Raw genomic sequence first — 17453 nt, 5'->3', positions numbered from 1 at the left:
TTCAGGGTGCATTTAGTATTAAACTACTAGTAGACCACCAAGAAAAATGTGCAATCTGATATAAATATTTGACTTCCTAACCTTCGGTCCAATAGCATAATGTTATACAATTGTGCAATGACAGTTTTATGTGAGCATGAATAGGCCACACTTCCACTATTGTGTAGTTTATATCACTTTAAGTTTGAATGTATATTTTATTGAGTCCAGTAATTATAGGTGTAATAATTAAAATAATATTAAAAGCCTTAGAGGCCGGTTTATATTTGGTCTAACAACATGTTTGTTCCCAGAGCTGGTCCCGTGTGGCTCAGTTGGTAGAGCATGGCACTTGCCATGCCAGGGTTGTTTGTGGGTTTGAATCTCATGGGGGACCAGTATAAGCAAAATATGAAATGATATGCTCTCACAACTGTAAATCATCCTGGATGAAAGTGTGTTCAAATGTCTGGTGGCAGGTAGCCTAGTGGTAAAGACCATTGGGGCAGAAACAGAAAGGTTTTTACTTTGAATCCCTGAGCTAACTAAGTGAAAAATCTGTTGATGTGCCCATGAGCAAGCACCCTATAGGACTGTCTGCTAAAATGTAAATGTCTGTAAACCAGCCTTAAAACTAAAGATCACAAAGCATATACAGTAGGCTATAGATCAAGTAAGGTTCATGGCATTTATAGTCAGCTGTAATATACCTTCTGGGATGAGAAGGAAACTTCTCAGTGGTTATAGCTATATATATATATGACTATGTATATGACAGCTGACTATATGTAACAGGGTATTGCAAAGAAGGGTAGGCACCTGCTATACTGTGTATTTTTACTGACCCTGTATATAGTATTCTTACTTACTTTCTTGTGTTCTTAATTTTCTTTCTCTTGTTTTTGTTCTAATTTGTTATTTTTTGTACTACTTAGTTATTGATTGCTGGATTGCTGGGTTTAGAGCTCGCAAGAAAGGCATTTAACTGTAAAATGTAATAATTATGATTAAATAACACAACCATCAGCTGTTAATATCATGTCACCGTGCTAGGTTGCTAGTTTTTCAATTTATTTATACAACTTTGTTAACAGGTTGATTTTTGTCTACAATGTTTATACAATGTTGATATATTGTTTTAATAATATTGGCTTGTAATCGTATGCATCTCCAGTACTTAACAGCACAAGTGGATTTCATTCCTCTAATCTTTCAACATTCTTGTACAACAAACATTATTCAGAGACCATGCCACAATACCGTAAAGTAAACTGGGGGCTGCAAGTATTTAAAACATGTATTACAATGTATCCCCAGGATGTTATCCGTTTTATTGTTGTCGCATTCACAAGGATGTGTTATTCGTTTTTATCCAGTGGTCCTACAAAAATATTCAATAGGACTGTATGCCTTACATTTAGCTAACATGATTTCAGTGTTTTACATGAGGCATAATTCCAAAACAAATTTCCATATACATGAAGGTGTTAAAAATGTCTTTTAAGAGACCAATGACATCACACAGCCAGCATTTGTGACAGGCTGACAAATCAGTCTGAATATAGAGAATCACCGACAGTGGGGGGGATTATCTGGGGGGGTTTATGGATTTATGGCAGATGAATATGCTTGGCTATGAGTTCAGTAGTGGCTCGGGGGTATCCGGGGCTGTCACAACATTTCCAGATGTAGGTTACATCTCGATGTGTAGAGAGAGCTGTAAAAAGCCACACATATTGTATAGTAGTCGTTATGGTTCATTGTAGATTATCACAACTTGTAATGCTGGTTAAGGAATTCTATTTGGATCTACAGGACCACTGAACGGTACGTTGCTAAACTGACATAAAATATATATATATAATTTAAACATCCGTATTCAGTCCTAATATTTATTTATTTTTAAATTAAAAGGGAACATTTTCTGTTTGGTATAAAGATATTTCCAAATCACTTTCCTAGGTTAAGAACAAACTGCATGTTAAGGAGATATACCTACCATGTATGGTAATCACTGTTCTCTAAAAAAGGAGAAGAACAAAATGCATGTTAAGGAGATATACCTACCATGTATGGTAATCACTGTTCTCTAAAAAAGGAGAAGAACAAAATGCATGTTAAGGAGATATACCTACCATGTATGGTAATCACTGTTCTCTAAAAAAGGAGAAGAACAAAATGCATGTTAAGGAGATATACCTACCATGTATGGTAATCACTGTTCTCTAAAAAAGGAGAAGAACAAAATGCATGTTAAGGAGATATACCTACCATGTATGGTAATCACTGTTCTCTAAAAAAGGAGAAGAACAAAATGCATGTTAAGGAGATATACCTACCATGTATGGTAATCACTGTTCTCTAAAAAAGGAAAAGAACAAAATGCATGTTAAGGAGATATACCTACCATGTATGGTAATCACTGTTCTCTAAAAAAGGAAAAGAACAAAATGCATGTTAAGGAGATATACCTACCATGTATGGTAATCACTGTTCTCTAAAAAAGGGGAAGTCGTGGCCAACAATAATTGAGTGGTTTTTAAATCGTATTAGCGTTTACACCGTACAATTTAAATGTACTAAGATTTGAGATGTGATGTGTTTTGTTTTGCTGCGGCTAATGTAAAACGGTGATGTTGCGTCATAATGGCAATAGAGTTTATCAGACTGCAATGATAATATAATCGACATGTAAAGGGTTGGTCCCATGTTTCATGAGCTGAAAGAAAAGATCCTAAAAATGTTCCAAACGCACAAACAGCTTATTTCTCTCAGATTTTGTGCACAAATTTGTTTGAATTGCTCTCTGTTAGAGAGCATTTCTCCTTTGCCAAGATAATCCACCCACCTGATAGGTGTGGCATATGAAGAAGTTGATTAAACAGCATGATCATTATACAGGTCCACCTTCTGCTGGGGGACAATAAAAGGCCTCTCTCTAAAATGTGCAGTTTTGTCACACAACACAATGCTACAGATGTCTCAAGTTTTAAGCACACGTGAAATTGGCATGCTGACTGCTGTTGCCAAAGAATTGAGTGTTAATTTCTCCACCATAAGTTGCCCCCAACGTCGTTTTAGAGAATTTGGCAGTACCAACCGGCCTCACAACCGCAGATCATGTGTAACCACACAAGCCCAGGTCTTCCACATCCGGTTTCTTCACTTGCGGGATCGTCAGACAGCTGATGAAACTGAGGAGTAATTCTGTCTGAAATAAGGTCTGTTTCTGAAAATTCATTCTTATTTTCATTCTGAAAACTCCTACTTATTTTCATTCTGAAAACTCATTCTTATTGTCTGGGCCTGGCTCCCCAGTGCGCCTACACCCTCCCAGGCCCACCCATGGCTGCCCCACTGCCCAGTCATGTGAACTTAATATATTATGGCCTAATGAATTGATTTAAATTGACTGATCTCCTTATATGAACTGTAATTCAGTAAAACGTTTGAAATAATTGCATGTTGCGTTTCTATTTTTGTTTAAATGAAGTAAAAGATGCAGACTTTTGGCCATGTACATTCAGTCGATCTTTCTCACCTGTCAGTTGAATCATTAACTAAAGCCAGGCCATAAAGCTATAGTTTATGGAAAGTTTAATCATGGTGGGTGGGTTGTAAAGATCGGGCCTGTTATTGCCTTCAGCCAGTACCCATTGCATGGTCTTACCTTTTGCCTCTGAACCTACAAACCTGGAAGGCAGGTAGCGGGAGGTTGTTGTTGTTTTGCATTTTTGTTTAATGTATGTTGGAATATAACTGCCTGGGAATATAATGCTTCATTAGGTAGTGTTAAAGGTTGTGCAACAGATCTCTACTGTCCAGATATGCTAATTTGGCCTTCTCCCTGCTAAATTTGCATCGTTCTGAGAATGTGGATGTAGTGTCTTCTTCTGGACATGTGGGTAAGGCTACTGTGACAGATGCAGGCATCTCTTGGGTGTCCAATGAGGTTTATTGGTTGTCATGTGACAGTAAGAGGAAGTGGGAGAGTTCTAGGTCCATTTCCTTCTTAGAGGAATCAGGTTTTACAGTCTGTTACAAAGCAGACAACCCAAATGGTAACAATCCAAATATAAACATCATTATTCATTGCTTTGGATATAATTAGTTAGTTTTTACATCATACCAAAAATGATATATTAAAATGGAGTACTGAGTGCTTATTTACCAAAACACTAGCCAGTTCAGTAGTTATTTTATCGTGCATATATTTAGAAATATATTTCCTGAGATTTGGAACTTACAATGACCTCAGCTATTTCTACAGCATTATCTGCACCCTATTAGATCATCATTTAATTCTGTGCAGAATAGACATACTTCCTTCTTTATTACACAAGCCTATTGAAGATCAAGGGAAATACATTGGAAATACCTTAATGTTTTTTATTCCAGTTTTAGAATAACACAATTGGATAAAGTATTTTGAAATTAGTAAATTTACTTTCATTATTACAATTGATGTGAAATAGTTAAGCCACTAATTATGTACATAGTTATTTAATGAAAAAATAACCTGCAAATGTCATTAACTATCCAAACATAAATTTTAGTTCAAAATAAATCTAAATATGTACTTTACTACATTGAGAAGATAAGAAAGTGGTCTTCTCAAAACGTACTTTGTAACAAGTCCTTGTACCTATTTACTAAGATCCGCAATAAAAAAACATTTGTGATTAGAGCCATTGCTACACTGCTAAATGACACTTTGTGCACCAAAATGTAAATTAAATTGGGGAATTGACTATATACTGTCAATAGGTGACATTATGCAATTCATACAGTAATTCATACAGTACAAATATAACAATTATATGTATGCATATGTAGTTTATTTGACACTTAAAAAAAACTTGTAGTAGGTATATTTACAGGTTTTTGCATTCTTCATTCTAACATCAACTATAATGAAACTGGACTGGTGACTTGAACAATGTAATGAGTGTAGTATGAAGTGCCAGGGCTCTCCAACCCTGTTACTGGAGAGCCAGCTACCTTCCTGTAGGTTTCCACTCCAACCCTTTTCCTGGAGAGCCAGCTACCTTCCTGTAGGTTTCCACTCCAACCCTTTTCCTGGAGAGCCAGCTACCTTCCTGTAGGTTTCCACTCCAACCCTGTTACTGGAGAGCCAGCTACCTTCCTGTAGGTTTCCACTCCAACCCTTTTCCTGGAGAGCCAGCTACCTTCCTGTAGGTTTCCACTCCAACCCTTTTCCTGGAGAGCCAGCTACCTTCCTGTAGGTTTCCACTCCAACCCTGTTACTGGAGAGCCAGCTACCTTCCTGTAGGTTTCCACTCCAACCCTGTTACTGGAGAGCCAGCTACCTTCCTGTAGGTTTCCACTCCAACCCTTTTCCTGGAGAGCCAGCTACCTTCCTGTAGGTTTCCACTCCAACCCTTTTCCTGGAGAGCCAGCTACCTTCCTGTAGGTTTCCACTCCAACCCTGTTACTGGAGAGCCAGCTACCTTCCTGTAGGTTTCCACTCCAACCCTGTTACTGGAGAGCCAGCTACCTTCCTGTAGGTTTCCACTCCAACCCTTTTCCTGGAGAGCCAGCTACCTTCCTGTAGGTTTCCACTCCAACCCCAGTTGTAACTAACCTGATCCTGATTATCAACCAGCTAATTAGTAGAATCAGGTGTGCTAAGTGAGATTTGGATTGAAAACCTACAGGAGGGTAGCTATCCAGAAACAGCGAACCCTGGCTATACTATTTATTTATCTAGAAAAGTCAGTTAAGAACAAATTCTTATTTACAATGACGGCCAAATCCTAACCCAGACAAGGCTGTGCTAATTGTGCACCACCCTATGGGACTCCCAATAACAGCCGGTTGTGATACAGCCTGGAATCAAACCAGGGTCTCTAGTGACACCTCTTGCACTGAGAAACAGTGCCTTAGACCATTGTGCCACTCAGGAGTCTTTTGTCTGGACGTTTTGAAGTTAAACATACATTAGACAATAATAACTAGAAGAGTTTGAAATGGAATAATTTACAGTCGTCCCAGCAGCGTCCATATGTTTTGAAACAACTATTGATGTAATGACAGTAATCCTGTGATGTTTCTTCTCACCTCTCGTCACCCTGGTTCTTTATCATACTGTAATGCTTCCACCTAGTGGTCCAGTCTGATAATGAAGTCAGTACAGGTATGATACAATATCAAAATACAGGTGAAATAATGCCCTATATGTCGCTTCTCTAGGCTCTACGACTATACAACAAAAATACATCTATCGCAGAAATACACCATAATGAATTGTAAAAAATGATCAGTAATTATGGTGCGTAGTTGCATACTTCATATTGGAAAACAAATCAATTCTATTGTAATGCCATTAACACATTGTTCTTCATACATAGATATCATTCAACTCCAGTGACAGTCGTCTCTTTCTCTGGCTGGAAGCAGGTGCAAGAGGTCTGCAGAATTCTGCGGAAAGACAATTTCAACATCGGACACAATATACATTCATCATCATAAAGAGGTGTTAAAATAAAAGACTTGTTACTGTACACAAACTATGATGAAATGACTGATATGTGGTTGTCTCACCACATCTTCACTATCACTTAATACACTGTTATAGGTATGTATTGTGTGTCATTCTCTACTGTGAGTTACCGTAATGGGAGGTGTCTTGGTCCGGGTGGATTGTGGTCTCCTCCTGTGGCCATTTGTTGCATAAATCCCCACGCATCTCAATGTAGTTGTTCTCCTCCACATCTAAACACACAACAGTGCAGTTTGGGAAATGGAATGTTCCATGTGAATGTTCCATGTGAATGTTCCATGTAAATGTACCATGTGAATTTTCCATAGAAATGCAACAAAACGCATAAAGTAGATACTTACATTCAGTCTGACTTTGACCTTTTCTCTTTTTCTGACGCCTCTTCTTCAAATGTAGAATGGCGACGGCCAGTGTCGTCAGTGCAAATGCAAAGAGACCAAATGCAGCCACAGCTGACCTGTGACCTTTTCCCGAAACAAATGCCACAGTTTAATTCTAAATATATTCATGAATCTTTAAAAAGGTACTGTGTTCTGTAGTACCCTATCCCCTGATTCATATTTGTGCCTTCAAAGCTTGGTTCAATACATACTGTGCTTCTCAATTAAAGGACAAGTAATGGGCAGGTCTACTGTACTGTCCAGAGAGAACTGTTCTGGACCAATAGTATGCAGAAAGTCCATGAGGAGTTACTGTACCTCTGCATGTTGGAACAACTGGGCTGAAGCCCTCCCCACTTATTTCGTTCATTGCCACACAGGTCAGGTCTCCAGGCGTATGGCTGTCCAGGAATAGAACAGGACCTGAGCTCAGGGTCTGATTGGACCCTGTCCAGGCAAATGGCTGCTCGGTCCAGATCATCACAACTCTGTCTCCTTTGTCAACAGAGCAGGTCAGAACAACTCTACCATCAAAAGTACAGGAGGTTCTCACCTTTGGTTTGGAAACAGGTTCTGAAATGTAAACCAATCACGTCACACAAATATACACTCACACAGTGTAAAGTCAATCAACAAGCTACAACAGAGAATATTATTTTCAGTCAAAATTAAGCAAATAAATTAACATTCATGGTCAATAAATGAACGAAAGCCCCCCCCCCCAAAAAAAAATCTAATTCGTACGTTAAAGGGGCAATTTGCAAGCGGGTACATACATTTTTGGACTTAAATTAATGATATACACGTTGATTCTTGAAGAATATTACTTATAAATGCCTCATGAGCTTAGTTCAACTGTCATACCCCACCAGAAACCAAAATATAAGCCTGTTTTACTCCATTGTTTATAAACAATGTGATTGTAAACAAACTGTATAGTTTAAAACATTGTTAATACAGTAATCTTGATATTGTGCATCCATAGCTCAGTCTGAATTTGAGAGTGGATACATTTTTACAACCCCATCCCTCAGCTGTTTACCAAAACAATGGCTTTAATCAACATAGGTGTATGTTTGTGCTAAAATTTCCCTGACAAATTGAAAAATTATGTTTTAGATTATAGCAGATGTCAAAATATTTAGTAATCTCAAACAACTCACCTAGAATACTGAGCTCAATGTGGCGCTCGTATAAACGGCCTCCATTTTCACTGTATTGTTGAACAGTATAACTTCCACTGTCTCTTTTCAGTCCTTCATTAAACTTCAGTGAACCATTTAGAAAGATCTCACACCTATCCATTAAATGAACAAGCGTACCATTTCTAGCTATTAACATATCTGTATTATCATGTTTCCATCTTATGTCAGAGATCTTGGCGTGTAAGTGCATTTTAGGGTGAAGGAATATGGAGTTTCCTACTCGTCCAACTACTCTGATGTCTTCTGCAACAACTGAAAAGAAAGCATTTCAATGCTTTAAAATAGATGAGCAAAAAACCATAGTTAAAAATATTTTTTGGACTCATCCAGAAAAACTATTCAGCCTACTTACCATAGCTTATGTAGAGGTGAAGAAGCATCATCCACATTGGAAGCCCACCAGTAGATGTTAAAACTCTCAGAGTATGGGGTGAGGACATGTTTGTAAACTAGAAAGTTTGGCATGAAATTAATGTGTAGTTGTCATTACGCTCAGACAGTTCTGTTTCCTGCTATGGGGAAATGGCCAACTAGTCATGAAACCACAGCATATGCACAATCGAGAGCATCCTGGCGGGCTGTATCACCGCCTGGTACGCCAACTGCTCCGCCCTCAAACGTAAGGCTCTCCAGAGGGTAGTGAGGTCTGCACAACGCATCACCGGGGGCAAACTACCTGCCCTCCAGGACACCTACACCACCCGATGTTACAGGAAGGCCATAAAGATCATCAAGGACATCAACCACCCGAGCCACTGCCTGTTCACCCCGCTATCATCCAGAAGGGAGGTCAGTACAGGTGCATCAAAGCTGGGACCGAGAGACTGAAAATCAGCTTCTATCTCAAGGCCATCAGACTGTTAAACAGCCACCACTAACATTGAGTGGCTGCTGCCAACACACTGTCATTGACACTGACCCAACTCCAGCCACTCTAATAATGGGAATTGATGGGAAAAGATGTAAATATATCACTAGCCACTTTAAACAATGCTACCTTATATAATGTTACTTACCCTACATTATTCATCTCATATGCATACGTATATACTGTACTCTACATCATCGACTGCATCCTTATGTAATACATGTATCACTAGCCACTTTAACTATGCCACTTTGTTTACTTTGTCTACACACTCATCTCATATGTATATACTGTACTCGATACCATCTACTGTATGCTGCTCTGTACCATCACTCATTCATATATCCTTATGTACATATTCTTTATCCCCTTACACTGTGTATAAGACAGTAGTTTTGGAATTGTTAGTTAGATTACTTGTTGGTTATCACTGCATTGTCGGAACTAGAAGCACAAGCATTTCGCTACACTCGCATTAACATCTGCTAACCATGTGTATGTGACAAATACAATTTGATTTGATTTGATTTTGGGTTCAAACATTCTACAAGTTTCACTCACTGAACAGAGAAATGTAAAAAAGTATTTTGTGCTTACAACGAGACACACTGTAAACAATGTCAACTCACCTCCATGTTACATTTACATTACATTTAAGTCATTTAGCAGACGCTCTTATCCAGAGCGACTTACAAATTGGTGCATTCACCTTATGACATCCAGTGGGACAGTCACTTAACAATAGTGCATCTAAAACTTAGGGGGGGTGAGAGGGATTACTTATCCTATCCTAGGTATTCCTTAAAGAGGTGGGGTTTCAGGTGTCTCCGGAAGGTGGTGATTGACTCCGCTGTCCTGGCGTCGTGAGGGAGTTTGTTCCACCATTGGGGGGCCAGGGCAGCGAACAGTTTTGACTGGGCTGAGCGGGAGCTGTACTTCCTCAGTGGTAGGGAGGCGAGCAGGCCAGAGGTGGATGAACGCAGTGCCCTTGTTTGGGTGTAGGGCCTGATCAGAGCCTGGAGGTACTGAGGTGCCGTTCCCCTCACAGCTCCGTAGGCAAGCACCATGGTCTTGTAGCGGATGCGAGCTTCAACTGGAAGCCAGTGGAGAGAACGGAGGAGCGGGGTGACGTGAGAGAACTTGGGAAGGTTGAACACCAGACGGGCTGCGGCGTTCTGGATGAGTTGAAGGGGTTTAATGGCACAGGCAGGGAGCCCAGCCAACAGCGAGTTGCAGTAATCCAGACGGGAGATGACAAGTGCCTGGATTAGGACCTGCGCCGCTTCCTGTGTGAGGCACGGTCGTACTCTGCGGATGTTGTAGAGCATGAACCTACTTGTCCTACTCATGTTTTTCACTTTTAAAACTTGTTAGGGAGTTATATTCCTCTGCTGGTAGCGTGACTACAGCTCAAGCTCATTACCATAACGCACAATGCGCAAAAATATTCCTAAAAATATTTAACCTCCACACATTAACAAGTAAAATAGCTCAAATGAAAGATAAACAAGTTGTTTATCTAGCCAGCAAGTCAGATTTCTAAAATGTTTTACGGCGAAAACATAGCACATATTTATGTCAAACCACCACCGCAGACATAGCTCATTAGCATAGCCAAGTAGGAAAAAATATGCAATCAACAAACGCAGGATTAAAAGAAAAATCATTTCACTAACCTTTTGAAATCTTCATCAGATGACAGTAATATAACATGTTACACAGTACATTCATTTCTTTTTCAATAATATGCTATATATATATCCATAAATCTCTGTTTACAATGATGCATCGTTCAAAAAATGCTACTAAAATGTCCGGAGAAATTAAATAGCTCCGGCAGATAACGTCAGCTAACAAGGAATACACATCATAAACTTTGACTAAATATGCATGTTTTACATATGTATAGGAAGATACACTTCTTCTAAATGCAAAAGCTGTGTTACTTTTATTTATAACATTACATTTTGCAATCACTAGGCTATAATAGGGAGTCGGCGCTCCCACATTAGCATAATGACTCCTCTATCTTGGAGTCGACAGAAACCCAAAATTAATACATAAATATTCCCTTACCTTTGCTGTTCTTCCATCAGAAGACCTGTAAGGGATTATACTCACCAAATTAGCATTCAGTTTTCAAGTCTGCGTCTTTCGGTTCTCAAAATAGCCTGATTTTGGTAAAAATGTAGGCAAAATTGAAGTGGTTGCGCGCCAAAACGTCGAAAATATATACCATATGTCGAGTAAACTTGTCAAACTATGTTCATAATTAAGCTTTAACATGTTATAAAGGTCTACAGCAATTGTGAGGACGAAGCGAAACACACACGTCTTTTAATCGATCCTGAGGGAAAGACAGAAAATGTGCAGAGCGCGCATACAGGGCACTGTTTTTTTGGCGTGACCGAGACCTTTCGGCACCTCAACGTCTCGTGAGCGCGCGATTCACACACTGATAAGCCCCATAGAAGGCAGCCTTCACGCTGAACACGTAGAAACTGTTCCCAGAGCGGTAGCCTTTTGGGAAGTGCGTTAAAGATGACGTCAAAGCAGAGGCAACTTTTTCCATTACAAGAGAGATTTTGGGAGAATGCATGCCCTGACACTTCTGCTTTACATAGAGACAAAATTTAAACGGATTTAGAATTGTTAGAGTGTTTTCTATTCGAAAAACATATACACATATATGCAAATATTAGCAACTTTTGAAAAAAACGTTTGAAAAAAATGTATCCTGTTTTATATGGGTACCCAAATCCTCCAGAAGGGGCAGTAAACCGTGGTATCCTGAACAGGTTAAAAATATATACATTATTTCACCATTACTTAACCAGGTAGGCCAGTTGAGAACAAGTTCTCATTTACAACTGCGAACTGGCAGAGATAAAGCAAAGCAGTGCGACAAAAACAACATAGAGTGACACATGGAATAAACAAACGTACAGTCAACAACATAATAACACTTCTTCTTCTCTCCATGAAGAGCAGGCTGATCACAGGCCAGGCAGAGCTACTGAGCTGTAGAAACACTAATAGGTGTGGCTGCGGGACGCTGTTCATATGCAAGTTGTACTGTTTCTTTTTGAGCTACTCTGCAAAGCACACTCATTAACCACTTTATATAAAATATAGAATTATAACCTGCTAAAGTACCCAATGCATTTTACACTCTGGGCCTAGTTTAACTTCCGTGGTTTGCCTTGCTCTGTTGATGCGCATCAGACCGTTTCATTTTCACATCAGTTAGCCACTTTACCACAGCTTTCTAAAACAGTGTACTTGCAATGCAAAGTATCAGTCCTATTTTCTTATCTACATGTTTCAAAATCAGTTATTTCTGAAAAGACAAACGATGCAATGGAAGGCGTTTCATTGTCTTTATCTTGATAGTTTGGCAACAACTGAGGTTGAAGCAATAGGTTGTAAACTGGAATAGTGCAAAATGAGAAACCTGGATGTGTTTTTCTGCTTTGAATAGAGATCATGCTGATTCCTCCCTGAAAGAGGCACTTCTGCTTCCAACTTTAAAAGAAACGGAGGGAGATTATTTATAAAACAACAGTATTTATTTCCATATATGTACATCAGATATGAATCATCTATATAAAAAAAGTTCAATTAAAAAAGTATGATGCTGCAAAATATCACCTAAATTAAATATTTAGAAAAAGTCATACTTATGCTTTTTTGAAAGTCATCTGATACAGTACTTAAAGTAATTTCCACAATCTCACAACGTGGTTCTTTTCAAAACATTGATCTTGTGGTCACTTTTTCATGCAAAATTCATACAAAGCTGAAAAGAGAAACAGATTTCAGTAAGAAGAATTATTTCAAATGTGTGCAAGACCATTTCTGGGCTCACATAAATATACAATTTATCATAACAAATGATCTAATCAGGCAAGTCACAAAGTGGGAATGAAACTGTCCTGACATTACCTTGGCAGGCCGGAAGATGAATAGTGGAGTTGCTGGTGCTAACTTTATTCTGAACCATACAGGTCAGGGTTCCTGTCACATCACTCTTCAGTATGATGACACTGTTCTGGTAGTGGTCATAGGCAACATTCCTGGTCAGATTCTGGCCATTCAGGGTCCAGCTGTACTGAAGACCATCTCCCTCTGAGGAGCATGTGACCACGGTTTCTCCATGAGGCAGACAGAGGTGAGACAACACTGGCTCTGACACCGGGGCTGACAGACACAAACACAGAGACCTTACTGCCATGTAGCATGTTCGAACAAAACACTGGCAATATTATGGTCTTTCAATGATCTCCCTCACAACCAGGATGGATGCAGGATGATTGGTAAACAAAAAAACTTCTGTACCTTTTATCTCAAGTAGCATGTTGACTTTGTGCAACACTACTCCCTCTGAATTATATGTTTCCAATTGGTAATCTCCACTGTCTTCTTCTATAACTCTGTCCAGTCTGAATGTTCCATTATTAAAGAACTCAGAGCGATTCACATAATCCTGATGCAGTTTAGATCTCCAGTCTTCTCCAGTTTGGAAGTTCAGAATACGATTATCACCTTTCTTCAATGTAATTTTTTCTTCCCTTGTGTTTGCAGTCAGGTGGAATGACATAGATTCTCCCAGAGCCGCATAACATTGATGATCTCTACTCTCCTCAGTGAGATTACAGATCGTAGCACTAACTGTGGAGCATATATATTATTACAGAACTCAGCATGTAATAACCATTAGTATGTTACATTTGTTATTCTGAAACATCTATATTTAAAGATTTAGGTCTTCCAAGTGGTGCAGCAGTCTAAGGCACTGCATCTCAGTGCTAGGGACGTAATTACAGACCCTGGTTTGATTCCAGACTGTATCACAACCGACTGTGATTGGGAGTCCCATAGGGATGCACACAATTGGCCCAGTGTCAACTGGGTTTTGCTGGGGTAGGCAGTCATTGTAAATAAGAATGTGTTCTTAACTGACTTGCCTGGTTAAATATATAAGATAGCATTATATAAATAAATTGTAATATCAATCACAATAATAAGAAATCCCAATTAGTGACCATTGAAGAAAATCTATGTTTTCAGAGATACAAAACCATTTTTTGTTTTTGCTAAATATATGTTTGTGGTAGGTACATTTAGCGACCATCAAATATAATCAATATTATTATTTTAAAAATGTCTAGATTTTCAGAGGTACAAAACCATTTTGTTTCTTTCCATGGCTAAACATGTAAGAGGTAGATACCATAATACCCTGTAATATAACGTCTTACCTTCTGCTGTTGTCAACACCAGAACAATAATTGTCAGGGGGGTCATTCCTCTGCTGCCTGCACAATAATTCAAAATGATGGGTGACCGTCTGCTCTCTTTAAAAGTCCTTTATATCAAATAGTGTCTGTTTCAAGTGTAAAAAAAAGAATAATCGAAAGATCGAGACCTACACAAGAATTAAGACAATTTCATAGGAGCAGAACGTGTGCCTCTAACATGCTATCTAGTCAGTTATTTAGACCTACAGTACCAGTCAAATGTTTGGACACACCTACTCATTCAACGCTTTTTCTTGAAGAATAATAGTGAAGACATCCAAACTATGTGAACATAGTGCAACTGGGTCCTGGACTTTATGACGGGCCGCCTCCAGGTGGTGAGGGTAGGAAACAACATCCCCACCCCGCTGATCCTCAACACTGGGGCCCCACAAGGGTGAATTCTCAGCCCTCTCCTGTACTCCCTGTTCACCCATGACTGCGTGGCCATGTACGCCTCCAACTCAATCATCAAGTTTGCAGACGACCCTACAGTGGTAGGCTTGATTGCCAACAATGACGATACGGCCTACAGGGAGGAGGTGAGGGCCCTCGGAGTGTAGTTTCAGGAAAATAACCTCACACTCAACGTCATCAAAACAAAGGAGATGACCGTGGACTTCAGGAAACAGCAGAGTGAGCCACCCCCCGCCATCCACATTGACGGGACAGTAGGGAAGAAGGTAGAAAGTTTTAAGTTCCTCGGCGTACACATCACAGACAAACTGAATTGGTCCACCCACACAGACAGCGTTGTGAAGAAGGAGCAGCAGCGCCTCTTCAACCTCAGGAGGCTGAAGAAATGTGGCTTGTCACCAAAAACACACACAAACTTTTACAGATGCACAATCGAGAGCATTCTGTCGGGCTGTATCACCGCCTGGTACGGCAACTGCTCCGCCCACAACCGTAAGGCTCTCCAGAGGGTAGTGAGGTCTGCACAACGCATCACCCGATGTCACAGGAAGGCCAAAAAGATTATCAATGACAACAACCACCCGAGCCACTGCCTGTTCACCCCGCTTTCATCCAGAAGTCGCGATCAGCAGAGGTACATCAAAGCTGTGGCTGAGAAACTGAAACACTGCTATTTCAAGGCCATCAGACTGTTAAAAAGCCATCTGTTAAACAGCCATCACTAACATTGAGTGGCTTCTGCCAACATAAATACTCATTCTCTAGCGACTTTAATAATGAATAAATGGATGTAATAAATGTATCACTAGTCACTTTAACAATGCCACTTTATATAATGTTTACATACCATACATTACTCATCTCATATGTATGTACTGTACTCTATACCATCTACTGCATCTTGCCTATGCCGTTCAGCCATCGCTCATCCATATACACTGCTCAAAAAAATAAAGGGAACACTAAAATAACACATCCTAGATCTGAATGAATGAAATATTCTTATTAAATACCTTTTTCTTTACATAGTTGAATGTGCTGACAACAAAATCACACATAAATCCAACATTGATGTAATGTCCTTAAAACAAGTCAAAATGTCCTTAAAACAAGTCAAAATGAGGCTCAGTAGTGTGTCTGGCCTCCGCGTGCCTGTATGACCTCACTACAACCCCTGGGCATGCTCCTGATGAGGTGGCGGATGGTCTCCTGAGGGATCTCCTCCCAGACCTGGACTAAAGCATCCGCCAACTCCTGGACAGTCTGTGGAGCGAGACATGATGTCCCAGATGTGCCCAATTGGATTCAGGTCTGGGGAACGGGCGGGCCAGTCCATAGCATCAATGCCTTTCTCTTGCAGCAACTGCTGACACACTCCAGCCACATGAGGTCTACCATTGTCTTGCATTAGGAGGAACCTAGAGCCAACCGCATCAGCATATGGTCTCACAACCTCACCAGCATAGGATCTCATCTTGGTACCTAATGGCAGTCAGACTACCTCTGGCGAGCACATGGAGGGCTGTGCGGCCCCCCAAAGAAATGCCACCCCACACCATGACTGACCCACCGCCAAACCGGTCATGCTGGAGGATGTTGCAGGCAGCAGAACGTTCTACATGGCGTCTTCAGACTCTGTCACGTCTGTCACATGTGCTCAGTGTGAACCTGCTTTCATCTGTGAAGAGCACAGGGCGCCAGTGGCGAATTTGCCAATCTTGGTGTTCTCTGGCAAATGCCAAACGTCCTGCACGGTATTGGGCTGTAAGCACAACCCCCACCTGTGGACGTTGGGCCCTCATACCACCCTCATGGAGTCTGTTTCTGACCGTTTGAGCAGACACATGCACATTTGTGGCCTGTTGGAGGTCATTTTGCAGGGCTCTGTCAGTGCTCCTCCTGCTCCTCCTTGCACAAAGGTGGAGGTAGTGGTCCTGATGCTTGTGTTGTTGCCCTCCTACGGGCCTCCTCCACATCTCCTGATGTACTGGCCTGTCTCCTGGTAGCGCCTCCATGCTCTGGACATTACGCTGACAGACACAGCAAACCTTCTTGCCACAGCTCGCATTGATGTACCATCCTGGATGAGCTGCACTACCCGAGCCACTTGTGTGGGTTGTAGACTCCGTCTCATGCTACCACTAGAGTGAAAGCACCGCCAGCATTCAAAAGTGACCAAAACATCAGCCAGGAAGCATAGGAACTGAGAAGTGGTCTGTGGTCACCACCTGCAGAACCACTCCTTTTTTGGGGGTGTCCTGATAATTGCCTATAATTTCCACCTGTTGTCTATTCCATTTGCACAACAGCATGTGACATTTATTGTCAGTCAGTGTGGCTTCCTAAGTGGACAGTTTGATTTTACAGAAGTGTGATTGACTTGGAGTTACATTGTGTTGTTTAAGTGTTCCCTTTATTTTTTTGAGCAGAATATGTACATATTCTTAATCATTCCTTTACACTTGTGTGTGCAAGGTAGTTGTTGTGAAATTGTTAGATTACTTATTAGATATTACTGCGCGGCCGGAACTAGAAGAAAATCATTTCACTATACTCGTGTTAACAACTGCTAACCCTGTGTATGTGACCAATAAAACTTGATTTGATTTGATCACCCGATATACATAAAACAACTGTTTTCAACTAACGCCATGTCTTCAACACTATTTCCCCTTGCCCCTTCGACTCTCTTCACCACCTACTCATAGGAGATCCTCTGAGCAGCCCTGATCCTTGACACCTTGACCTTTACAGGGCACTCAAGGAAGTCCGGAGTATGGT

The 17453-nt window shown here is 40.4% G+C and overlaps 2 protein-coding genes across 2 annotated transcripts; both read right to left on the bottom strand.

Moving 5' to 3' along the window:
• Window positions 1-5544: 5544 nt before the first annotated feature.
• Window positions 5545-8756, bottom strand: LOC124007474 (T-cell surface antigen CD2-like). Its single transcript, XM_046318079.1, has 6 exons — window positions 8440-8756; window positions 8046-8339; window positions 7201-7455; window positions 6844-6966; window positions 6613-6714; window positions 5545-6420 (listed from the first exon to the last, which is right to left on the bottom strand). The coding sequence occupies exons 1-6, from the start codon at window positions 8525-8527 to the stop codon at window positions 6341-6343; spliced, it is 942 nt and encodes a 313-aa protein (XP_046174035.1). The 5' UTR covers window positions 8528-8756; the 3' UTR covers window positions 5545-6340.
• A 3969-nt stretch (window positions 8757-12725) lies between these two features.
• LOC124006890 lies at window positions 12726-14401 on the bottom strand. Its single transcript, XM_046317081.1, has 4 exons — window positions 14217-14401; window positions 13294-13626; window positions 12901-13155; window positions 12726-12754 (listed from the first exon to the last, which is right to left on the bottom strand). Exons 1-4 carry the CDS (start codon window positions 14260-14262, stop codon window positions 12726-12728), a joined length of 663 nt encoding a protein of 220 aa, XP_046173037.1. The 5' UTR covers window positions 14263-14401.
• Between the last annotated feature and the right edge of the window lie 3052 nt (window positions 14402-17453).

The sequence above is a fragment of the Oncorhynchus gorbuscha genome, linkage group LG20 (genome assembly GCF_021184085.1).
Source record: "Oncorhynchus gorbuscha isolate QuinsamMale2020 ecotype Even-year linkage group LG20, OgorEven_v1.0, whole genome shotgun sequence".
NCBI classification, from domain to species: domain Eukaryota; kingdom Metazoa; phylum Chordata; class Actinopteri; order Salmoniformes; family Salmonidae; genus Oncorhynchus; species Oncorhynchus gorbuscha.
This window is presented reverse-complemented; position numbering and strand designations above follow the sequence as displayed.